Here is a 25429-nt window from a genome sequence, read left to right as displayed (position 1 = left end):
GATCTATGTCTTTAACGAATAATGCTTGGAAATGATCAAATAAAATATATTAAAAAAAAAAGAATTAGAAAGAGTTACAAAATGCAAAATAAATAATCTGGATTACATCAAATTAAAAAGTTTTTGTACAAACAAAACCAATGTAACCAAAATCAGAAGGGTAGCAACAAATTGGGAAACAATCTTCATAAAAACCTCTGACAAAGGTTTAATTACTAAAATTTACAAAGAGCTAAATCAATTGTACAAAAAATTAAGCCATTCTCCAATTGACAAATGGGCAAGGGACATGAACAGGCAGTTCTCAGCCAAAGAAATCAAAACTATTAATAAGCACATGAAAAAGTGCTCTACATCTCTTATAATCAGAGAGATGCAAATAAAAACAACTCTGAGGTATCATCTCACACCTAGCAGATTGGCTAACATGACAGCTATGCAAAGTAATGAATGCTGGAGGGGATGTGGCAAAGTGGGGACATTAATTCATTGCTGGTGGAGTTGTGAATTGATCTAACCATTCTGGAGGGCAATTTGGAACTATGTCCAAAGGCCGATAAAAGACTGTCTGCCCTTTGATCCAGCCATAGCACTGCTGGGCTTGTACCCCAAAGAGACAATGGACAAAAAGACTTGTACAAAAATATTCATAGCTGCGCTCTTTGTGGTGGCCAAAAATTGGAAAATGAGGGGATGCCCTTCAATTGGGGAATGGCTGAACAAATTGTGGTATATATTGGTGATGGAATACTATTGTGCTCAAAGGAATAATAAAGTGGAGGAATTCCATGGAGACTGGAACAACCTTGAGGAAGTGATGCAGAGCGAAAGGAGCAGAACCAGGAAAACATTATACACAGAGACTGATACATTGTGGTACAATCGAAGGTGATGGACTTCTCCATTAGTATCAATGCAATTTCCCTGAACAATCTGCAGGGATCTAAAAAAAAAAATACTACCCACAAGCAGAGGATAAACTGTGGGAGTAAAAACACCGCTGAAAAGCAAATGCTTGACTACAGGGTTGGAGGAGATAAGACTGAGGAGAGACTCTAAATGAACACTATAATGCAAACTCCAACAACAGGGAAATGGGTTCGAGTCAAGAACACATGTGATAACCAGTGGAATCATGCATCGGCTATGGTAGAGGGAAAGGCGGGGGGGGGGGGGGATAGGGGAGGGGAGGAAAAGAAAACGATCTTTGTTTCCAGTGAATAATGTATGAAAACGACCAAATAAAATAATATTAAAAAAAAAAGAAAGAAAATGGGCTGTTAGTTTCTTCTTCAACTTTCTTCATCTCCTCTACTTGGGGGTATAGTAGTTTCTAATGTTATGCTGTTAGAGAGGCCCCATATCTACTTAGCCCATGAATTATTTTCAGTCAGATTCAATCAACCAATTCACAGATATTCAGTGAGTCCTGGGTATATGCCCACTCCTTTGATAGATATTATGGAATACAGTAGAAAGAGAAGACAATTAAATGGATTACACTTTTATAGATCCAGAGGTAGCAGGCATCTCAGAGATCATCTAATCTCATTTCTTCATTTTATAGATGGGGAAACTGAGTCCCAATGATATTAACTAATCCAAAGTAATAAATCCAACAAACAAAGGAAGCATGAAAGGTAGAATTTGAACCCAGATATTCTGACTCTTTCCAGTGTAAGATGGTGATACTGTTCTCTTTCTTAAGATTTGCTGTTTGTTTCATGGAGTGATAAGTTCAATAGAGGGGGTATAACCAGGAACTTTTTGAACTTGGGGAACAAGTTCTATAAGCCATAACCCAGGCCAGTGACATGAAGGACACCATCAGTTTGGGGGAGATGTAAAAAGGATTAGGAATAATCCTGGACCAGGAGCAGTGATGACTTCAGAGGACCCATAAGTTAGTTTTCTATTTTTAACCTTGTTATCTAGGTGCTACTCTGTTTTTTCTGAAGAACTACTACTGAACTACTCTTTGTTCTATAGTTGTTTCCCTTGTATCTGATACTTCATGTTTCTACTGTGGTTTGCCATTTGCTTCTCTAACTCATTTTGTTGATGAGAAAACAGACAAATGGGGTGGCGTGATTTGCTCGGTGCTCATATTCAGTGTCTGAAACTGAACAATTCAGAAATAAGCAAGTTTGCTATGTGTATGATAAGGTCTTATTAGGGGATTTTTAGGGATGGAAGCATTTTTTCTTGAGCTCGATTCAAAAAACTGCCACTTGATATCTATACATGGATATCTTTCAAACTGGTATCTCAAATGGAATTTGCTTTTGAAGAATGTTGGACTTGTTAAGTAAGATACAAGAATTCACATCACACCTTTGATGCTTAGTTATCATGGAAGAGCTGCTTTCCTTCTCCCAGTCTCAGTTTCCAGATCTTTTCAATTGGAATAAAAATACCTATAGTACTACACAGAACTAGGAATCAAGAAAGCTGGCTTCTGTACTCAGCTTTGTCACACAGTAGCTGGGGGTCTTTACAAAAGATTGTTTTACATCTCTGTTCCTCATTTTGCTCTCCTTTAATTAGGGTTTATAGTTGGATTATTTTATAGGCTTATAGATTTAAAGCTCAAGCGGGTGACAGATTCTTTGTTAATGAAGACTCATGAAATGGTTCAAAGTGGCCCTTTGTCCCATTCCTAAAAATGGAATGAGGAGACATAAAAAAGTTGGGCCTTAGTAAAAGGATAGCTAAAATATCCTATTCAGAGGGGCAAATTACGGAATTGACAGTTAGGAGAATATGTATCATGTCACTTCCCTAATTACTCAAATTCAGCATCTTCCTAATTATAGGCAGCTAAGAGGTACAGGGGATAGAGTGCCTGGCCTGGGGTCAGGGGGACCTCAGTTCCTTATTTGGCCTTTAATTCATACTAGCTGTGTGACCATGGGCAAGTCACTTAACCCTCTTTGAACCAGTTTCCTCATGAGTCAAATGAGCTAAAGAAAGAAATGGAAAATCACTCTGGTATCTTTGTCAAGAAAATCCCAAATGGGGTCAAGAACAGTCAGATATGATTGAAATTCTGAACAACTGCAATCTTCCCAATTTCCTCTAGGATCAAATATGAAGTTTTCTGTCACTTAATAATCTTCTGCAGCTGAATCTAGTCTGTATTTCCAATTTCATCACACCTAAGGCTTCTTTATAAATTCATTTGTCCAGTCAACAGTCCTTCTTGCTATTATTCACACCCATCGTTTATAGCATGCTCATGCTCATAAGAGGACATGAAGGAATGTCTGAATTGGGAGTTGAGAACAAACTATAAATTCTGAGAAAAGGCCGCTGAGTTTTAGGTTACTATAAGGAACATAGAAGAAAGTCTTTACTATCCAATGTTCCATTGTCTCAGAAATAAACAAAGTCTGTAGTTCATAAGGTCCTGCTTTGTCCAGACAAGGGCAGGAAAGGAGAAGAAAGAGACAGTAACCCTAACTTCCTACTTATTTTTCAATATAGTTGAACAAATTTTATCATATAATACATATTTCCTTATTTATCATGTTTTGAAACAAGATATTGCTTGCCCTAGAGGAAAATCATGGAAAGAAATATAGTGAATAATGAATGGTATGTTTCAATAAAAAACTCTTCAGTGTTCTTATGAATTCTTTTCATCTTTTATATTCTTCAGCTAGGTCAGAACAAAGAGGGAGATATGTTGGGAGTCAATCAACCATGTTGTGAGAAACTGGATGCCTCGGTCAGTTTGGGATGTTGCCTTTCAGTTTTCAGTACTAATTGGCTGCAGACTCATCTGTTCTCTGCCTTTGATGTTAACATGATCTTATCTATGTGTCTATAGATATGTACACACATATGTACATGTGTATAGGGTATGTGTTCTAAGCATTATCTCAGGTCTTCTAATGAGACACTTTCTGGCAACCTGTTACCCATTGTGATGACTCCTTTGTCACGTTTAGAGATAGTTTCATTAACCTGAATGATATGAAAGTTTGTTATATTCGTTTTGATCACTTTGTATAGCTCTTCCATCACCTTCCAGCTGGAAGGAACTCTGCATCTCCTGAGGCTGCTTTCCCATCTAGAGGGACTTTTGATAGTTTGGCTCCTAATACTGTTTTGCTCATTCTCTAAAATTCCAAAACAACAGGGAAGCAATGAGCTAGAGAACCGGCTCATACCAAACATGATGGACCCTTAAAGTTGGCTGACTTACCTGTGCAACAACATTTTCCTTTCTGCCCAGGTAATGGTATATCAACCCGTGGCCCAGATGGACCCCTTGGCTCTTGGGGATCTGGAAAATCAGGTATTCCAGGTGGCCCTAATGTTGAATGACAAGAAAGAGACCAAGAAATAGTTAGTTAATAGGACTTTGTCAGTAAATATTCCCCATCCCTCCTGAGAGATAAATACTTTGAGTCTTCCAATGTCTCTTGACCCTTCACCATAAGAAGGTGTGGTTCTGACTCAAATGCTATATGAAAAGGACTTTGGAGCTTGGTGAACATGCAGACAGGGTTGTTTTTTTTTTTTCTCTTGAGATTTCCAGGCAGCTTCCCATCACTCACCAGCAGGTCCAGGAGTTCCTCCTCCTGGTTCTCCATTTACTCCCTCCAGGTCTGAGGGGCCAATCAGGTCTGAGGAATATTCTTTATCTGATTCTCCTGCTGCTCCTGATGGTGGAACAGAAATGTCTTAGGAATATTCTGATCATTGGTTTCTCTTCTCTCCCTCTTTTTAATTGGTGGCAGCACATATACAAGATGTATTTTGAACATTTCCCTGAAAATGGGCTGTTAGTTTCTTCTTCAACTTTCTTCATCTCCTCTACTTGGGGGTATAGTAGTTTCTAATGTTATTGTGTTAGAGCAGCCCCATATCTACTTAGCCCATGGTCAGATTCAATCAACCAATTCACAGATATTCAGTGAGTCCTGGGTATATGCCCACTCCTTTGTTAGATATTATGGAATATAGTAGAAAGAGAAGACAATTGGATGGGTTACACCTTTATAGATCCAGAGGTAACAGGCACCTCAGAGTCCATCTAATCTCATTTCTTCATTTTATAGATGGGGAAACTGAGTCCCAATGATATTAACTAATCCAAAGTAATAAATCCAACAAACAAAGGAAGCATGAAAGGTAGGATTTGAACCCAGATATTCTGACTTTTTCCAGTGTAAGATGGTGATACTGTTCTCTTTCTTAAGATTTGTTGTTTTTCTCATGGAGAGACAAGTTCAATAGAGGGGTATAACCAGGAAATATTTGAACTTGAGGAACAAGTTCTATACACCATAACTCAGGCCAGTGTCATGAAGGACACCATCAGTTTGGGGGAGATGTAAAAAGGAATAGAAATAATCCTGGACCAGGAGCAGTGATGACTTCAGAGGACCCATAAGTTAGTTTTCTATTTTTAACCTTGTTATCTAGGTGCTACTCTGTTTTTTTCTGAAGAACTACTGAAGAACTACTCTTTGTTGTATAGTTGTTTCTCTTGTATCTGATACTTCAGGTTTCTGCTGTGGTTTGCCATTTGCTTCTCTAACTCATTTTGTTGATGAGAAAACAGACAAATGGAGTGATGTGATTTGCTCAGTGCTCACTATTCAGTGTCTGAAACTGAACAATTCAGAAATAAGCAAGTTTGCTATGTGCATGATAAGGCCTTATTAAGGATTTTTTAGGGATGGAAGGATTTTTTTCCTTGAGCTCCATTCAAAAAACTGCCACTTGATATCTATACATGGATATCTTTCAAACTGGTATCTCAAATGGAATTTGCTTTTGAAGAATGTTGGACTTGTTAAGTATGATACAAGAATTCACATCACACCTTTGATACTTAGTTATCATGGAAGAGCTGCTTTCCTTCTCCCAGTCTCAGTTTCCAGATCTTTTCAATTGGAATAAAAATACCTATAGTACTACACAGAACTAGGAGTCAAGATAGCTGGCTTCTTACTCAGCTTTGTCACACAGTAGCTGGGGGTCTTTACAGAAAATTGTTTTTCCTCTCTGTTCCTCATTTTACTCCCCTTTTATTAGGGGTTAGAGTGGGATTATTTCATAGGCTTATAGATTTAAAGCTCAAGTGGGTGACAGATTCTTTGTTAATGAAGACTCATGAAATGGTTCAAAGTGGCCCTTTGTCCCATTCCTAAAAATGGAATGAGGAGACATAAAAAAGTTGGGCCTTAGCAAAAGGATAGCTCAAATGTCCTTTTCAGAGGGGCAAATCAAGGGGTTGACAGTTAATAAAAATATGTATGCGTGTACCTATTGTTTCTTCTGATTCAAGGCAAGCTTCTTGAAGGTATGGACTCTTTCATGACTGTATTCATATCCCCAGCACAGTGTCAAGAATATAGTAGATGTTTAAAATGCTTGCCAATTAATCATTTGCTTGAAGGTAACAAAACAACAACAACAAAACCCTTCCATCGATATATTTGGTCACACTTCCACAAAATGCTCATATTGAGTCTAAGCAAATAGACCATCATGAAGATAAGTACATGCATTACCATCACTTGAAGATAATAAATAACAGAAATTCTGAATCTGCCCTTCAGGGGAATGCAAAAAAATGAGGGATGGTCACAGAAACCCAACCATGATTAGGGTAATACAGTTAAGAAAGGGCTGAATCTGCTGTCGAAGAACCTAGAATTGAGTTTAAGCAATTTTTCTTTCTCAGAGTATGCATGTCTACTCTTTGGGCCTCAATTTTCCCACCTATAAAATAGTTGGGTAGTGGGGCTAGAATGGACTAGATGGACTGTGAGATCTCATTCATGTCTAAAGCTACACCTCGTGTAGAAGCTTTCCCTTTCGACACCCTTTATATGAATTACTTCTAATTCCCTCAACACCTGGTTCAAGTCCATACTTGACTCTACTATACCTTCCTGACTTGCTCTGTGTGTGGATGCTGGTGTGTGTGTATGTGTTGTTGCTGTTGTTCTAGTAAGTGCACTGTACCATTAGAATCAGACATATAAGTTATATAAGATTGTGGATTTTAATTCAGATCTAAGTCCAGAGCTTTCTCCCATGATGATTCTAATGGAATTATTCTGTAAAATTCAGTAAATATCTGAGGACTCCACAAATGTCAGAATGAAGAAAGTCTTAGGAGTGACAGTTATGCCTCTCAGGTCAGGGATGAATAATTATCAAGGATGATAGTAACATCTGTAGCATAGAATCACTGAGAAAAAAAGGGTAGTTAACTAACAGAACCTTTGACAATGAAAAGACACATGGATTAAAATCATGAACCTGAAAAATGACTTTAGAGGCTCTAATTTTCCTCTTCTTAAATGAAAAAAATAAGATTTAGTGGGGTCAATATAAAATAACATACTAACTGATGCCAGAGAGAGATTGTTAGATTCCTAGTCTTGATCTCTTTTCACCTCCAAATACTTAGAATACCTTCTGCTCACTGTAGTCTTAGTTGCAGAGGAACATCAAAGAATAAGTGTCAATACTTCTTCAGTCCACCTGTGCCATCTACCTTTGGCTCCATCTTCTCCCTTGGGTCCCTGTTCTCATGGAGGTCCTTTTTCTGGACCTTGGGGTCCAGGGGACCCATTTATCCAGGTAAACCTGGATTTCTAGGGTGTCCTGAGGGAAAAACAGTTAAGGTAATCCGTAGTCCTTTTTGAACCACCATTTTGTGTCCAGTTGAAGAGGGCAAGACTGATAGAAACATTAGAAGAATTATGTAGGGGAAATCAGTAGTATTTCATATAAGTTTCACCATGAGGTATTTCCATTTCAAATTGATTTTTATTAGTTCTATCAATATCACCCACTACTTGTAAGATACTGCTGATATCTTACACAGGCAAAACCAAAAGAGTTCTTGCCCTCAGGGAGCTTACGTTTTGCTGAAGGGATAAACACATGCCCAAATAATTACCTTATATTACCTCTTATATTAAACTACTTGTTTGTTCCACAAGTGTGTGTGTGTGCCTAAAACTCATAAGTGTCCCAAGTGCTAAAATATATGATTACTATCCCACGGTGCAGCTAGGTAGCATTAGAGTGGATTGGGCATACCTCCTGGAGTCAGGAAGACCTGAGTTCAAATATGATCTTAGACATTTAGTAAGCTGTGTGATCTTGAGCAAATCACATACTCTATTTTGCCTCATTTTTCTCAACCATAAATTGAGCAGTAGAAGGAAATGGCAAACTACTCCATTATCTGTGCCATGAGAATCCCAAATGACCTTACCAAAAGTCAGCCATGATTGAAATCACTGAACAATAACAAGGGCTAGGATGCTAGGTAAATTATTTACTCCACTCAGTTTTCCCAAATATATGTATAGGTATATGTGTGCATATCTATTACTTTGTGTACATTAGAGATAACCAATTTCTTTCCTGTCTCCTCCTTTTGGGGATTGAATTTTTCAATTGTGCCTGACTCTTTTTAACTCCATTTGGGGTTTTCTTGGTAAAAATACTAGAACAGTTTGCCATATCCTTCTCCAGCTCATTTTACAGATGAGGAAACTGAGGTAAACACAGTCTGAAGACTTGCCCAGGGTCACACAGCTCAAAAGTGTCTGAGGCCAGATTTGAAGTGATGAAGATGAATCTTCCTGACTCCAGATCTGATGCTTAATTCATGGTACCACCTAGCTGCCATCTATCTTCTACTACTCTTTCCATTATACAGTGCCAGAAAGTAGCTGGAGGTACTATAAATATCTGAGCTTAGATCCACTAATATAAAAGAACAGAGAAAAAGGCACAGAGAGAGTGAACCCATAAAGAAATATTGATATTAGCTGGAGATAATGTCTGGGTGATGGAGAAGAAAGGAAGAAAGTATTAAATCTCAATGAGACTACATGGAGTTAGCACCAAGATACATTTTTGAGGCTGACCCTGATATAAGAATTAATACAGTATATGAAAAATAAATTCTCATAAGTCTCCAAAATATATAACTTCTTTAACACCTCAGAATCATGAAACAATGAAGAAAGGAAGCAAACTAAGATTCAAGAGTACTGGAGATGTTTTTGAGCAGTGAATATACTCAGGGAATCATTTCCATAGCAGCCTGACTTAGAGAGCTGGTCCCCTGGAAAATATTAAAAAGTGGGATCAACAGAATTGTGTGGTTTCAGAGGACAGTGAATGGGGCTAGCCCTGAGCAGAATGGAGATTGAGGAGAACTGCAGGAAGATAAGACAGGGGAGGATAGAGAGGGACCTTAGATATTATCTGATCTAATTATTTATTCCATTTATAGAGGAGGAAGGAAGGCCCTGAGTTGAAAAGGTGAAATGACATATCCTTCCTCACAGAGTTAATTAATACTAGAATCAAAACTTGAACTCAAGTCTTCTTACTTCAAGAATATTTTGTTTTCACTATTCCAAAACTTCCTCTTATGCTGGCACTCACCTTTTTCTCCAGGCTCTCCTTTTGGGCATGGGTCACCTATGGAACCATTTTCCCCACAGGGTTCAATAGGGCCAGGTTTCCTAGGAAAACCCAGTCCTCTTGGTCCTGGCATTCGTATCCCCCCCCCCCCCCAAAATGAAACAGGTTTTCAATCAGCCAATGTAAAGACAGAAGAAGCTCTTTGTAGAATATTCTACTTAAGAACCCATCATACCAGGTAAAATTTTGCCTCTCCTTTTCCTAAGCCAAACACATTTCTAGCAGCAATAGTTGCTAACAAATATTGCCAAAATAGGACATTATTCAAAATATTTTTATTGATCATCCAGTATATGCACAGCATAGTGATACTCATAGATATTTGTCCCTGGCCTCAATTTGCAAGGAACTTATAGGACGTCTGAGGAAATAATTAAGTACCCCTGGGGCATAGGGGAAAGGATGCCAGACTTGGGAATCCAAGAACCTGATTTCAAATCCCTTTTCTTCTTAATGAAAGTGATCTTGGACAAGTAGCCTCAGTTTGTTTCTGAAAAACAGAGTTTCGATGAGATGAGCTCTCAAGCCTCTTCCAGGTATGACTTTATGATTGTAAGATAATATAACTGCATTCATAAGATGTAAGGGAGGAAATAGGACTTACGTAGCATCTCTATCTCCTTTATGAATGAGGAAATGGTAGCCCAGAGACATAAGGTTACTCCCCCAGAATCCCAAAGGCATTAAGTGATAGAATGGGATTTTGAATCCAGGCTCTTTATTCCCCAACCAATGCTCTTTACATGACATTTGACTCCTCTAAGCATCATCACGAAACAAAAGGTGTCACAAAAGCAGTGCTACCAGAAGGGTGCAGGCAATGAGTGCTATTAGTTCAGAGGAGGGAGTGGGACATCTGTAAGGGCATGGTACCCAGGAAAGGCATGGAGGAGGTAGAGTCTGAAGGAGAGCTAACACTCAGGTTAGTGGGGAAAGGGGGATTACGATGTTATGGAAAGAGTGTTAGAAAGAATCAGAAGAGAGTCCTAGACTTGGATTCCCTAGAACCTGGGTTTGAATCCAACCTCTAACCCTTATTAATTGTGTGACCCTGGGCAGTTTAGCTTTTTCTGTCTCAGTTTCCTCATATGTAAAATGGGGATAATAATAATAATAGCATCTATCTCTCAGGATTGTTGGTAGGACCAAAGTAGATAAATGAGATTTGTAAAGCACTTGGGCCAGTGTTTGGCAAATAGTAGGCACTATATGTGCTTACTTATTCCTTTGACTTTCCCAGGCTACCTCTTCCACTGTACCATGCAGCTTTAGAACTCACATTTGCACTATTCTTTACAAAATGCCTTTCTCATAGTCCTACTATGAGCTAGTACAATATTGTCATTGCCCCTAGTTTAAAGTTGAGGAAACAGGCTCATAGAATTTAAGTGAATTGCTTTTGGTCATATAACTTAAAAATGGAAGAGTCAGGACTTAAATTCATGTTTTCTAATCTCCCAGCCATTGTGATTTTAATCATAAATGACCAATGTCAGTATCTGTCTTTCTCCCTTCCTCCTGACCTCCCTGTCTCCTTCACCCCTCCTTTCTTTCTTTGTTTCTTTCTTTTTCCTCCCTCCCCCTTTCCTTTCCTTTCCTTTCCTTTCCTTTCCTTTCCTTTCCTTTCCTTTCCTTTCCTTTCCTTTCCTTTCCTTTCCTTTCCTTTCCTTTCCTTTCCTTTCCTTTCCTTTCCTTTCCTTTCCTTTCCTTTCCTTTCCTTTCCTTTCCTTTCCTTTCCTTTCCTTTCCTTTCCTTTCCTTTCCTTTCCTTTCCTTTCCTTTCCTTTCCTTTCCTTTCCTTTCCTTTCCTTTCCTTTCCTTTCCTTTCCTTTCCTTTCCTTTCCTTTCCTTTCCTTTCCTTTCCTTTCCTTTCCTTTCCTTTCCTTTCCTTTCCTTTCCTTTCCTTTCCTTTCCTTTCCTTTCCTTTCCTTTCCTTTCCTTTCCTTTCCTTTCGTCTTAGTAACAACTCAAAGAAAAAAGGGCAAGCCTAAGCAAATGTATTTAAATAACTTGCCCAGAGTCACACAAATAGGAAAGGTCTGAGGCCAGATTTGAACCCAAGTTCTCCTGTATCCAGGACTTACTTCCTATTCACTCTACCACCTTGCTGCCTCTGTCCATGCCTTTGTTTAGAATAGGCTTTAGTAAGGGTAAAGAGATGAGAGAACAGAGTGCTTGGGTGCCTTATGGGAAGAGGGAAAGGTAACAGCAGAAAAAGGGTGGAGAAAGGAGTCAATGGGAACCTTAAGGAATGTTTGAGTTCTTCACATTTTGTTTTAATACTAGCTTTGATCTTTTTGTTAATTCTAGGTTATAGCTTTTACCACCTATGGAAGTTCAGACTGGTCATTCAAGACATTTCTCACTACAGAGGCACAAACAATTTTCATTCTACTGCGGAAATCATTTCTCAGATGGGGCAAGGCCAGAGAAACCTGAATTACTGATAAAAAAAATTGACACTCTACACAAAGCAGTGAGAAATTGAAGGCCTTGCTGATAGCTCTGAAATTATTTTTTCCCTAATTTCAAAATCCAACTCAGATGCATAACACAAGAAGAGAGAGAAACTTTGTCAGCAGAATATATGTATGTCCTAGTGAGTCAAGGTCATAGAAACATCTGTACCTGGATCTCCCTTTTCTCCCTTGGGACCTTGTTTGCCATCTATTCCTTCTCTTCCAGGCAATCCTCTTTCTCCAGGTTCACACACGATGAGGGTACAAGCCCCTGAGCTTTCTTTTTCGTTGGAGGGTGTTGTCACTTCATCTTGAGCAGCCAGTGGGCTTATGAAGAGGATCAGTGCAGAGAGATAGAGGAGGAGCATGATTCTTGTCTCTGAACCACAATGAGAAGAGGGTTAATTCAACTCACTGCTTGTTGCAGGACATGGGGAAGGACCAATTACAGTGTATGGCCAGAGATTGTGTTCTTCATTTTTTGCTAAGGAGTGTGGTCACTCACTTGGGAAATATGAGCAATAAAGTTTTGCTGGGAGGCATTTGTTGATCATCAAGAATTCTGGGGGTGCCGTGTTTGTGTTTCTTACTTCAATCAAGCAATACTCTATCAAATGTAATTTTAATTATATCTAAATATAATTTAAATAATTTAAGAAAACTGTACCTGCTAGTTGTATTTTCTCCCATATCTTTAGCCCTCTCTATAGTAAAACAACAGACCAAAACACAAAAGTGGACAATGAAATACTCATTTTTGTCAGCCTATCATAGGGAAAGGAGCTTTAGGATGTGACTAACAAGGTTGGGCCTCTATTTCTAGCTCTTCAATTAAGTCAGTTTGTCACTCTGGTAAAGTCATTTCCTAAAGTCTCAACTTCCTTATTAAAAAGTAATGATATAATTGTTTTGGATGGTAAATTCTTCAGATTTCATTTTCTTAGGGTCACATTCTGATTAGCCAACCAAGGCCCAGAATAATAAAGATTCTCCTAAATGAGATCCTTAATCACTCAGATAAGTGTAGCCTGTTTTTCTACACAGGAAAATCAAGTAGCTAAAGACTACTTTTTGTCCAGAATATCTTATGATCGGGATAGACAACTTAAAGAAACTCCTTATGGATCTATTTGTCAATTTATGTACATATCTAATCTGTTTCCTCTATATAGGTTGCCTGTGCATTTGTATATTACATATGTGTACATTTGTATATATATATATATGATCTATATAAATAAAAATTAATAGAGATATAGAAATAGTGATAGACATACACACAGACACAAATATAGATATAAATAGAGATAGAGGCCCAAGACATAAATATAGACACAGACATAGACATAATTAGATATAGTCATAGACATAGATAGAGGTATCTTGTGTGATATTGCAAAGGAACCATGTATTAGGTCCAGAAAAAATAAAAAATAAGAAGAGAATCAGATGGATCATTTTTGGGAAATTACAAAATTCTTTTAAGGTCCAAATGTTCCTCTCTGAAACAAAGACTTATTGTTTTGGTTAACATTAATATTCTTCCATTGCTCTGGTATGACTGTGTCAACTTATAGCTTCTAAAGTTGTTTTCTTTTTTTAAACCCTTACCTTCTGTCTCAGAATGATAATATTAAAAGAGCTTTGGTAAGACACTTAGCATTCGGGGTGGTCCCTTGATCACTTTTCTCCATAACCTATGCCCATCTTCCCCCCAGCAAATTTATGAGTTCTACAGGACAGATAAAAGTGACTGGATTGTGATCTGAGTCCTTGGAAAGAAAATGAAATATGAAGAGATCACAAATACAATGGACTAAAGCATTTTAGATATGTTATATTATTTGATCCTCATCATGACTCATTTTGGTATATAAAGAAACAGGCTCCGAATTTAATTGAATAAAAATCTGGAGGTGGGATTTGGACTCAGATCACATGTCCAGAACTCTAACAGAGAATTAGATCAATTACCTTCTAAAACCTTATAAATATATTATTTCCTGTATTTATTTGACTGAATCATTGGGATTTGATATTTCTATTAATTCAAGACTAAGTCTAATTTTTAAAATACTCCTTTGAGATTCTTTTTCTACATTAACTGTCCTAGGCAGTCTTCTTATACCTTCTTCCCTATTCAAGTTACTTAGCTAGTGGTGAAAGCAGAATGAGAAAGGATGATATACACAGTTTATAGGGTTTTAGAAGGAAAATTTATATCTGATTCATTTCCAATCTGAGTTGTTCCATTTCAATTTAATCCAATTCAATGAACCTATAGTTTCTGTCATTCATTACTTTGGCACCTATGTCTCAGAACTTTAACTATTTCCAAGCAGTATGCAGGTCATTCTGATATAATTTCTTCATGGCTTGAGAACATCTCTTAATTAACATGTTTCACTTAATTCTATAGGCTGCACTGCCTGCTTCATATATGGAAGGTTATTCCATGACGTAGTTTTTGCCCTATTTTTTAACTTGGGAAACACCAGAAAGCTGAGGCAGAAAGGAGCTTGAGAGCAATGTTGGCTCCCAGAGTAGAAGCCAACTAGTTGTTCCACTGGTCAGTAGGCCACAGACTGGACACCAATCTAATACAGGTATGGTACAATTGCAAATGATCCTTCAGAGTCTCAAATTAAATTGCATCCATCTCAGAAAGCAATGCATAATGTGATCAACAATGGGGATTGGAGACAGTAGGTAGTACTCACTCATTCACGCTTCCTGAAACAAGTAAGGGAACCAAACCAAACCAGATATGGATCCATGACTGCTTACCTCCACCCAAGGCCTATGAAGTCCAAGGGGAAGTTTAGATGAGACAGGCAATAGGGTGGTCACCAATGAGCTTGATAGAAGAGTGGAGAATGGAGTTCAGGGGTATTCGATGCCTCCACTTCCGCAGAAATGATCATGATACATGTTTTCAAGGATGTTGGGTTCCCCTTTATATACTAACTTTCTATCCGTCTTCCCATTGCTCAATTTCTGAGAATTTGTTTCAAGGAAGTTTGAGGGTTTGTTTTATTGATTGATTAGTTTATTTTACTAATTCCATATAGGAATTTTTGTGTACTTTAGTAAACAAAGCTTTAGGGAAGTTTTTACATCCTAGATTCAAGGTGTTCTTGACATAGCTAGGAGAGGAAAGAGAGGTTACCTAACCTAGTAGATAGAGCATTAATTGGCCTGAGTACCAGGATTTGGATTCTACTTCTGTCTCTGACATACACTGGCTGTGTGACCCTTGACAAATCATTTAACTCCTAATTGTTCTAGGCAACTTTAAGACTGTAGGTTATAGAGAAGGGGTTAGTCTGTACTGATCAAACAATTTCCCTTCTCTAGGAGTTTCTTGCACCTATGAATTCCCAAGTCCAATTGCTGTTCCAAAAGCAGGAAAGAGAATGGGATTCCAGTTTACCTTGAAAGCCATCAATGTCCTTTCCTGACAGAACTGCCCCAACAGATAATTACTTCAAAGGAGCTACATTAACTGTCCTAGGCAGTCTTCTTATACCTTCTTCCCTATTCAAGTTACTTAGCTAGTGGTGAAAGCAGAATGAGAAAGGATGATATACATAGTTTATAGGGTTTTAGAAGGAAAATTTATATCTGATTCATTTCCAATCTGAGTTGTTCCATTTCAATTTAATCCAATTCAATGAATAACAAGACAGGGATTATCCTACTAGTCATGGAATGCTAGGATTACCAAGGAAACAAAGTGAATCCTCAAACAAAGGGAATGGGGAGGTTCATGGTGAAAGGGTCTAGCCTTCCAGATATCACAAATGAAGATATATGTGTGGCCAGAAAAATAATTGGGACTGATATGTAATGGTTAACTTATACATTATGTTGATATTCATGTGATACCAAGAGATCCAGAAGTAGGCCCCAATCAAGTTGAATATATCCCCCCATGTAGGATTTTATGGTAAATGTTACAAAGAGATACACAGTTTGGACAAGTATATCTGGCTTGTTTTCTATGTCATTTACCCATATCAATGAGATCACCAATTCATTGGACTATCAAAGAAGATGTGATGCCTGTCTTCATGGAACTTACAATCTAATAAGGAGATATTATAAATGATGCACATATAAATAACTATAATACAAAATCTGAATGATGGAATTATAGCCTCTCAGAGTTGGAAGAGGCCTCAGAATTTATGCAATACAATTGAAGTGTGAAAAGGTATCTCCTGTAGCCAGCTAGCATTGATATAGCACTTTAAGACTTGCAAAGCAATTTATGAACATTTTTTGATTCTCACAATAACCCCAGGATATGGAATTCTAGTTTCATTTTTATTTTATATATGGTTAGGCTGAATGAGTTCCCCAGAGACCCTCAGCTAATTAATATATGAGGTTAGATTGAAACTTTTGCTGACACTAAAACCAGTAGACTACTTCCCCAACAAATAGTTATCCAACTTTTACCTTTTGCTTCACTGAAAGGGAAACCATCATTTTCACAGGGAGTCCATTGCATTTTTGTGCAGATTCAATAATTAAGAAATTTGTTAGCCATACTTTTTCCTCAGTACTACAAAAAGAGAGAGTATGAACAACTAACAAGTGATGTTACCCAAAAAGAGAAACAAACATGCAATGACCTGAGATTTCTCTACACAAAAATATTAAATGAAAAATAGAGTAAATTAGAATTCCTCATATCCAGGGGACAAATTTGACTTCATATGTTATGTATTCCTTTTTTTGTGGAATGGGACTCATAAATTGAATATGACTCTAGTGCAGGGGTTCTTAATTTAGAGTGATTGAACTTGTTTATATTTTGGTATTGTATTTCAATAATTTTTTTCGTTTCTGATTTTATGTTTTATTATGTGCATTTAAAAATGTGATTCTAAAGAAGGAGTTCATAGGCTTCCTTATATTACCAAACACATTCATGCTACTCAAAAGTTTAAGGATCCCTGCCCTAGAAGGATTTCTGATTCAAAAAGAAAGAAATATAAACAAAATAGATTTGAGTATCAGTGAATATTAAAAAAGCAAATTCAGGAGGATATTTGTTACTCTATGTAAAGCTTGTCAGAGGGAATTTGTGTGAGTTTAAATGAATTGAAAAGCTGTATAATTGTGAAAATATACTAAAGGCCATCTGTGCAGAGTAGAACTTTAGCTAATAAGTTTTGTACAAGACCACAAATCTAGATACATGACATAATGGTGAAAGTGGTTTTAACCCTATGGACATTTCCTATCTCCAAAGTAAGAAACCCTGATTATTATAATTACTGTTACCTGATATAGCCATACCTTATTCTTTTTTTCTTTAAATAATATTTTATTTGATCATTACCAAGCATTATTCATTAGAGACAAAGATCATTTTCTTTTCCTCCCCCCCACCCAAAAGCCGATGCGTGATTCCACTGGGTATCACATGTGTTCTTGATTCGAGCCCATTGCCATGTTGTTAGTATTTGCATTAGAATGTTCCTTCAGTCTCTCCTCTGACCTTTCCCCTCAACCGCTGTAGTCAGGCATTTGCTTTTCCTCTGTGTTTCTACTCCCACAGTTTGTCCTCTGTTTATGAATAGTGTTTTTTCTCCTAGATCCCTGCAAATTGTTCAGGGACATTACACCACTACTAATGGAGAAGTCCATTACGTTCGATTATACCACAGTGTATTAGTCTCTGTGTACAATGTTCTCCTGGTTCTGCTCCTCTCACTCTGCATCACTTCCTGGAGGTCGTTCCAGTCTCCATGGAATTCCTCCACTTTATTATTCCTTTGAGCACAATAGTATTCCATCACCAACAGATACCACAATTTGTTCAGCCATTCCCCAATTGATGGGCATCCCCTTGTTTTCCAATTTTTGGCCACCACAAAGAGCACAGCTATGAATATTCTTGTACAAGTCTTTTTGTCCATTACCTCTTTGGGGTACAAACCCAGCAGTGCTATGGCTGGATCAAAGGGTAGACATTCTTTTATCGCCCTTTGGGCATAGTTCCAAATTGCCCTCCAGAATGGTTGGATCAGTTCACAACTCCACCAACAATGTATTAATGTCCCTACTTTGCCACATCCCCTCCAGCATTCACTGCTTTCCTTGGCTGTCAAGTTAGCCAATCTGCTAGGTGTGAGGTGATACCTCAGAGTTGTTTTGATTTGCATCTGATTATAAGAGATTCAGAACACTTCTTCATGTGCTTATTAATAGTTTTGATTTCTTTATCTGAAAACTGCCTAGCCATGTCCCTTGCCCATTTATCAATTGGAAAATGGCTTGATTTTTTTGTAATGGCTTGATTTAGCTCATTATAAATTTGAGTAATTAAACTTCTGTCAGAGGTTTCTATGAAGATTTTTTCCCAATTTGTTGTTTTCCTTCTGATTTTAGTTACATTGGTTTTGTTTGTACAAAAGCTTTTTAATTTGATGTAGTCGAAATTATTTATTTTACATTTTGTGATTTTTTCTATGTCTTGCTTGGTTTTAAAGTCTTTGCCTTCCCAAAGGTCTGACATGTATACTATTCTGTGTTTACCCAATTTACTTATGGTTTCCTTCTTTATGTTTAAGTCATTCACACATTTTGAATTTATCTTGATGTAGGGTATGAGGTGTTGAATGATTCCTAATCTCTCCCACACTGTCTTCTAGTTTTCCCATCAGTTTTTATGGAATAGTGGATTTTTGTTCCAAAAGCTGGGATTTTTGGGTTTATCGTATACTGTCTTGCTGAGGTCGCTTGCACCCGGTCTATTCCACTGATCCTCCTTTCTGTCTCTTAGCCAGTACCAAATTGTTTTGATGACTGCTGCTTTGTAATATAGTTTGAGGTCTAGGACTGCAAGGCCCCATCATTTGTGTTTTTTTTTTTCATTATTTCTCTGGATATCCTTGATCCATTGTTATTCCAAATGAACTTTGTTATGGTTTTTTCTAAATCAGTAAAGAAATTTTTTGGGAGTTCAATGGGTATGGCACTAAATAGATAGATAAGTTTTGGTAGGATGTTCATTTTTATTATATTGGCTCATACTATCCATGAGCAGTTAATGTTTTTCCAATTGCTCAAGTCTAGTTTTAGTTGTGTGGAGAGTGTTTTGTAGTTGTGTTCGTATAGCTCCTGTGTTTGTCTTGGGAGATAGATTACTAGGTATTTTATTTGTCTAAGGTGATTTTGAATGTGATTTCTCTTTCTAGTTTTTGCTGCTGAGTTGTGTTGGAGATCTATAGAAAAGCTGATGACTGATGTGGATTTATTTTGTATCCTGCAACTTTGCTAAAGTTGTTGATTATTTCAATTAGCTTTTTGGTTGAATCTCTAGGAATCTTTAAGTAGACCATCATGTCATCTGCAAAGAGTGATAACTTGGTCTCCTTGTTGCCTATTTTGATACCTTCAATTCCTTTTTCTTCTCTAATTGCTACTGCTAGTGTTTCTAGTAAAATGTCAAATAGTAGAGATGATAATGGGCATCCTTGTTTCACTCCTGATCTTATTGGGAATGCATCTAGTTTATCCCCATTGCAGATGATATTAGCTGATGGTTTTAGATATATACTGTTTATTATTTTTAGGAATGACCTTCCTAGTCCTATGCTTTCTAGTGTTTTTAATAGGAATGGATGTTGTATTTTATCAAAGGCTTTTTCTGCATCTATTGAACTAATCATGTGGTTTTTGTTGGTTTGCTTGTTGATATGGGCGATTATGTGGATTGTTTTCCCAATATTGAAACAGCCCTGCATCCCTGGTATAAATCCTACTTGATCATGGTGGATGATCCTTCTGATCACTTGCTGGAGTCTTTTTTGCTAGTATCCTATTTAGGATTTTTGCATCTATATTCATTAGGGAGATCTACTGCTGATCCAGTGTACCTTTCTCAGCTAAATATCATGCTCAAACTATCTGTATATATTTGGATGTTGGGTTGTTCCAGAGGAGTGTCTTTTAAATCATTTCTGGGTTTCTCTACTAATGATATTGTTTCCTGGCAATTATGTATGGGTTCCCTTTCAAACAGCAGATCTGGAATCAGAAATCAATAATTCAAACTCTTTTGGTTCAAAATATTTGGAGGGATAGAAGTGTTTTATCTGAAATATTTAGAGTATTCTCTAAGCCACTATGGCTGAGGGGACAGGAAGAGACAGGAAGGTGAGAAGATAAACTTAGTGACATAGAAAAAAAAAACCCAAAGGTCCATGAGCACTCCCTTTTTTGCCAAGGTGGGAGGCAGTGGGTGTGGAAACATGGATGAGCTGTCAGATTCAGTTGGTAGTTGATGACTTTTGAATTTTTTCTTTTCTCTTTTTTTCCTTTTTGGTTAAAAGTGGATTCAAGGGAAGGCTATATTTAGAAATAAAGGTGATATAAAACTAACAATATAAATGAACTTAAAATTTGTTTTTAAACACCGGGCTGAGAATTACAAGATGTGATTTATAAGGTGACCCTTATGTAAAACATGTCATTTATTTCCTTTGAACTTCAGATTCTTTATTTTTAAGATTAAGGCATTAGATTTGATTAACCTAGAATCCATGGGCACATTTCAGAGGGTCTGTAAACTTGGATTGAAATGAAAAAAATAGAATCTTTATTTTCACTAACCTCTCGTTGAAATTTATACTTTCCTTTCATTATTTAAGGCCACTATTTTAAAAAGAGGTCTATAGGCTTCAGTAGATACTTTGAAGAGGTCTATGGGCTTCATGAGACACTGACTAAACAGGTCCATTACACATACTTTTCAAAAAGTTAAGAATTCCTCTCTGATCTAGATGATCTTAGAACTTATCTAGTTCAACCTTTTCATTTTCTAGATGAGAAAGCTATGGCCCTTCCTTCCTACCTCCTAAATTTTATTCTGTGAAACAGTGAACTCTACAAGTAAAATGTAAGCTCTCTGTGGGAAGGGGCTATCTGTTTTTCTTTGTACTTCCCCAGTGTCTACAGACTGAATTACATATAATAGGTATATAATAAATATTTGTTAATTTAATAAAAATAAGTCCAATTGAATTAAGTTGAAAGAGCTAACCAGAACAGTAGGCATTATCTCAATTGATGTCCTTTCCCTCATGTGGGAGTTTCCAAGTCTTTTTTTTTTAACTCTTTCCTTCTGTCTTGGAATCAATACTAGGTATTGGCTCCACAGCAAAAGATTAATAAAGGCTAGGCAATGAGAGTTAAATGACTTGACTAGGGTCACACAGCTAGAAAGTATCTGCGGCCAAATTTGAATCCAGCCAACAGAGATACCTACCTGCCCCCCCCCTAATAATCTTTGCTTAAAAGTAAGGTAACCATGCTTGAATCTTATTTATCCTTCAGGACCCAGATTAAGTCCAACTTCTGGAAGGAAGGTCCTTTTTCACTCCAGTCCTCATTGATCTCTCCTTTCTTGGAAATCCAAAGTACTTAGAACCAACTCTACATAGGTGACTCTGTGGTATAGAAGAAGGAATGGTAGATTTTGAATCCTGGGATCTAGGTTCTTCATTTGATCCTCATGTACCTTAGAAGCCAATTCTTCTCTCTTGACCTGAGTTACCTTGTCTGTAACATGAAGGGTGTGGACTAAATGATTCCCAAGATACTCTCAGGCTTTAAATCTTTCCTTATACATTCTGTTGCATTTTGTTTTCTGACATATCCTGCCTCCTCAACTAGTTTGTAAGAACCTTGAGAGGAGACACTATGTTTGGTCTTTTTTCTATATTCAACCCTACCATGAACACACACACACACACACACACACACACACACACACACACACACACAAATCTAGTATTTTGCAAAGACTTCATTAGTTATCCATTAAGAATTCATAAAAATGTAGTATAAACTAGCTAGGTGGAATAGTGGATAGAACACTGGGCTTGGAATCAAAAAGACCCCTTTTCATGATTTTAGATCCATGTTCCCTGAGACATTTGCTAGCTGTGTGACCCTAGGCAAGTCACTTAACCCTTTATTTTGATGTTTTCCCATTGGTAAAATAATCTGGAGAAGGAAATGACAAACCACCACCAGTATCTCCAAATGGGGGCATGATTCAACAACTAAAACAGGCATTGTGATAAACCCAGGGGCTTCTAAAGAAAGCAAACAAATCCCTGCCCTCTAGGAGCTCACCATCTAATACAGACTACATATGATGATATATGGATTCATCCACCTTAGAAATCATCTGACAGGCTTGTCTCAACACATGCCTTTTGAATGAACATATGCTTTGATGGGTGAGCCATTAGCCTCCAGAAGTTAAGCTTAACGTCAGGGCTTCCATTCCTCTTATCCCTCAAGTCCTGGTGAGGAGGGGTTGTCTCCTTGGTGCTCTCACAGCCCAAAGACCCAACAGCCAATGGCATGACAACATGCTCTCAACCAAACAACATTTCATTAGCAGGGAAGATTGTTAAATTAAGTAGAACTGGCAGGGAACACGCTGAAATCTCTTCGCCTGTTAAGTCCCTGACATATACAGAGATGGGGGAAAAATACCATATCAGACAGTCCCCTAGTGAATCTGCAATGTTTTATTGAGGACTCCCTTGGCTTGTTGCCCCGAATTTGCTTCTAAACTGCTTTGTCCTTTCTCTATAGAATAAGAAAAGGAACTTTTCTAAATAACTAAAAATGTCTTCAAAATGTCTTTCCTGAGCAAAGATACATTTCCAAACTAAGTCTCTACAGGTGTTTCTTGTTCCCCTCGTTCCCCCTCCCCCTGTTTAACCATTGTGTTGTCTATTTGACTGTAGGCTCCTTGAGAGCCAGAATTGTCTTACTTGATAGTATTTGTATCCACATGCACGATGACTGGAACTTGTTTAGCTGTTGTCTTTCTTGCTTGAGGTCAATGTTCAGTGTGTCTGTCTGGAGCTGATCTAACCATTACAAGTTTGGAAGGCTCTACTACAGGTTGAGCACAAATAACCCACTGAACATTGAGGATGGAGAAATCTCAAAATTTGAGCATGTCAAGCTTTGTTTGAGCTACCATAATTCTGCTTTTCTCATAGAGCACAGCACCTTCTTTCATGCGGGAATGCCATGCTGGATGGTCCTGTGCCAGTGTCTCCCATGGCTCACAATTGCTACCAAAGTTCTTCAGAGAGACATTGAGAAGGTCCTTCTATCACTTGATTCTCCTGACTTCCTGGTGAGTGCTTGCCTTATGTGGTTTCTCTGTAAAAGAGCCTTTTAGCTAATTAAACATTTGGCATTCAAACAAAATGACCAGTCCATTGGAGTTCTGCTCTCTGCAGTAGAGTCTGAATATTTGGCAATTCAGCTCAAATGTGCAACACCTTATCTTGCCAGGTGATCTTCAGAATCTTCCTAAGTCAATTCAAATGGACTCCATTCAATTTCCTGCCATGGTACTGGTAGACTGGTGTATAGAGTATTCAGGAAAGACTAGTACTTCTAGTATGAGGACTTGCCAACTGGCACAGAATCAAATCTGTAGGTGGCTTAGTGAATTGAAAACCAAATCTAGAAATGGGACATCCTAGGTTCAAATCTGGCCTCAGATGCTTCCTAATTGCATGATCCTGGGCAAGTTAATTATCCCCAATTGCCCAGTCCTTACCACTTTTCTGCCTTGGAACCTAGTATTGATTCTAAGATGGAAGATAAGGGTTTGAAAAAGATGTCTTATTATCATTATCATCATCATTATAAATATTCCATCAATTCCTACTCCTTCCCAATAGGGGTGAGTAAAATTACAGGATCATAGATTTCTGCTTGGAGGGGACTTTAGAGACCATTTAGTAGAGGCTTTTTATATAACAGATGAGGAATATTAGACCTATAAACATATAATGACCTACCTGCCCAAGGTCACAAAAGCTGTATTTGGAGAAGGATTTGAACTCAGATCTACCTAATGCCATCTTTTTTTCAACAATTTTCCCCTTTCTCCAGAAATACTTATATGATCAAAGACTTAGAATCGGAAGGATTCTCAGATCAATTTAGTCCAATCAACCTTCTTAGTTTAAGGATAAGAAATGAGGCTTGGACTTCCCCAAGGTCATACAGCTAGTAGGCATATGGTCAGCTCTTCCTGACTCCACACTCTGCATTCTATCCACTGAAATTCTGTCTACATAATTTATCTCTGCAACACTTCTTATTCTTCATTCCAAATAACTCCAAACTTCACATACAGAGTCATTTTTCAGAGATGGTTGTTTGTTTCCCAAATCCAAAATCTAGGACTTCTAAGATGAATTGTCCATTCCTAGGGAACTGTTATAGCTATATAAGCAGTTCCTGGTTCCTTCCCAACTCTTCTACATTTTAGGTGACTGCTTCTGGGTGATTGGCAGTGCCTGAGTTTATTTTCAGTCCCAAAGGAAAGTTTACTCCACTCTGGGCCACTTGAAACCCACAGAAATGAGCATATGATATACATGATTCCATGGCCAGCCTGGCAAAATGACATTATCACAGTGTTTTGCTGCAAAGATTTAGTAATTAGAGCTAGTGATGGAGGTACTGATCAATGAAGACCCAATTTTATTTACCAGTCCTTAGTGTGCATTTGCTGAACACCTCCTGTGTCCCAAGAACTGGGCATACACAAATACAGAAGGCTTATCCAATGTTGTTAGCTTCAGGAACTCCATTTTATGGCTTACTAAGTCAGTCCTGAGGCCCACAGAGACTGTCTCATCCAAGGACATGAATCTCAGATTTTATTAAATTTAGCCAATCTCAGAGGAAACATTCAAACCCTGTGCTCATGCTGCTTCTCCTGGAAATGCTGAAACTTAAAAAATAAGTCTCCTGTCTTCCAAGATCTAGTAGTTCAGCTAAGAAGAAAGACAAACATATGAAGAGTTAAATAACAATTTAAGTCGGCAGATGCCATGTGAAGGTTTGAAGATGTGGGCAAAGAATTCTCAGGGGACAAAGGAGAGAAAGGAGTCCAAAGACGAGGCAGGCCTCAGAAGGCAAAAAGATTCAGGAAAACAGTTTATACAAAACAGTAAAGACAAATTAAAAAGACTTCAGAACTCTAATAAATACTATGGATCAGCGATGATTCCAAGGCACTGACAATACTACACTCCTCTCTTGACAGACAAGTGCGGGACTCCAGATGCAGAAGAAGATGAGCATTTTTGGATGTAGCCAATATGGAATTTGTTTTATTTTACTCTGAATATTTGTTACAAGGATTTTTTTAGGCAGAGAAATGAGAGGTGGGAGTAAGAGAAAAGAAATGCTTGTTAATTGAAAAACAAAAAAAATGTTAATAGAGTGGGAATTGAGCCCAGTTTTGTGCTATTGTTACTGTGGAGATATTAAATAGCAAACTATAGCCAGGAAAATAAATTCATAGAGCAAATTTGTGTGGGTAGAGGGCAGGGAAGCAGGCTTATTGATTGTCTTTCTCTATAAATTACAAAGGGCAATTAGGTTGGTACAGTGCTAGGGCCTGAAGTCAGGAAG

General features: G+C 37.7%; 1 protein-coding gene and 1 long non-coding RNA gene across 2 annotated transcripts; one reads left to right on the top strand and one right to left on the bottom strand.

Moving 5' to 3' along the window:
* Positions 1 to 4025: 4025 nt before the first annotated feature.
* Positions 4026 to 14839, bottom strand: LOC130458809 (pulmonary surfactant-associated protein D-like). Its single transcript, XM_056825617.1, has 4 exons — positions 14726 to 14839; positions 12108 to 12317; positions 4566 to 4670; positions 4026 to 4318 (listed from the first exon to the last, which is right to left on the bottom strand). The coding sequence occupies exons 2-4, from the start codon at positions 12304 to 12306 to the stop codon at positions 4170 to 4172; spliced, it is 453 nt and encodes a 150-aa protein (XP_056681595.1). The 5' UTR covers positions 12307 to 12317; positions 14726 to 14839; the 3' UTR covers positions 4026 to 4169.
* On the top strand, positions 10322 to 12498 carry LOC130458814 (uncharacterized). Its single transcript, XR_008918195.1, has 2 exons — positions 10322 to 10402; positions 11790 to 12498. It is a non-coding gene; the product is annotated as an uncharacterized LOC130458814 (long non-coding RNA).
* Positions 14840 to 25429: the final 10590 nt, after the last annotated feature.

Source organism: Monodelphis domestica, chromosome 1, assembly GCF_027887165.1.
Source record: "Monodelphis domestica isolate mMonDom1 chromosome 1, mMonDom1.pri, whole genome shotgun sequence".
Classification (NCBI taxonomy): domain Eukaryota; kingdom Metazoa; phylum Chordata; class Mammalia; order Didelphimorphia; family Didelphidae; genus Monodelphis; species Monodelphis domestica.
The sequence above is the reverse complement of the archived record's forward strand: the minus strand, read 5'-3'. Positions and strand labels throughout refer to the sequence as shown.

Bases quoted from the DNA above. Each gene is read 5' to 3' on its own strand.
- LOC130458809 (XM_056825617.1), bottom strand. From the start codon at position 12,306: ATGCTCCTCCTCTATCTCTCTGCACTGATCCTCTTCATAAGCCCACTG. The intron at 4,671-12,107 runs GTACAGATGTTT...TTCCACCATCAG, and splicing joins GGGAGAAAAGGGAGATCCAG to GAGCAGCAGGAGAATCAGAT. The intron at 4,319-4,565 runs GTGAGTGATGGG...ATTCAACATTAG, and splicing joins AGGAACTCCTGGACCTGCTG to GGCCACCTGGAATACCTGAT.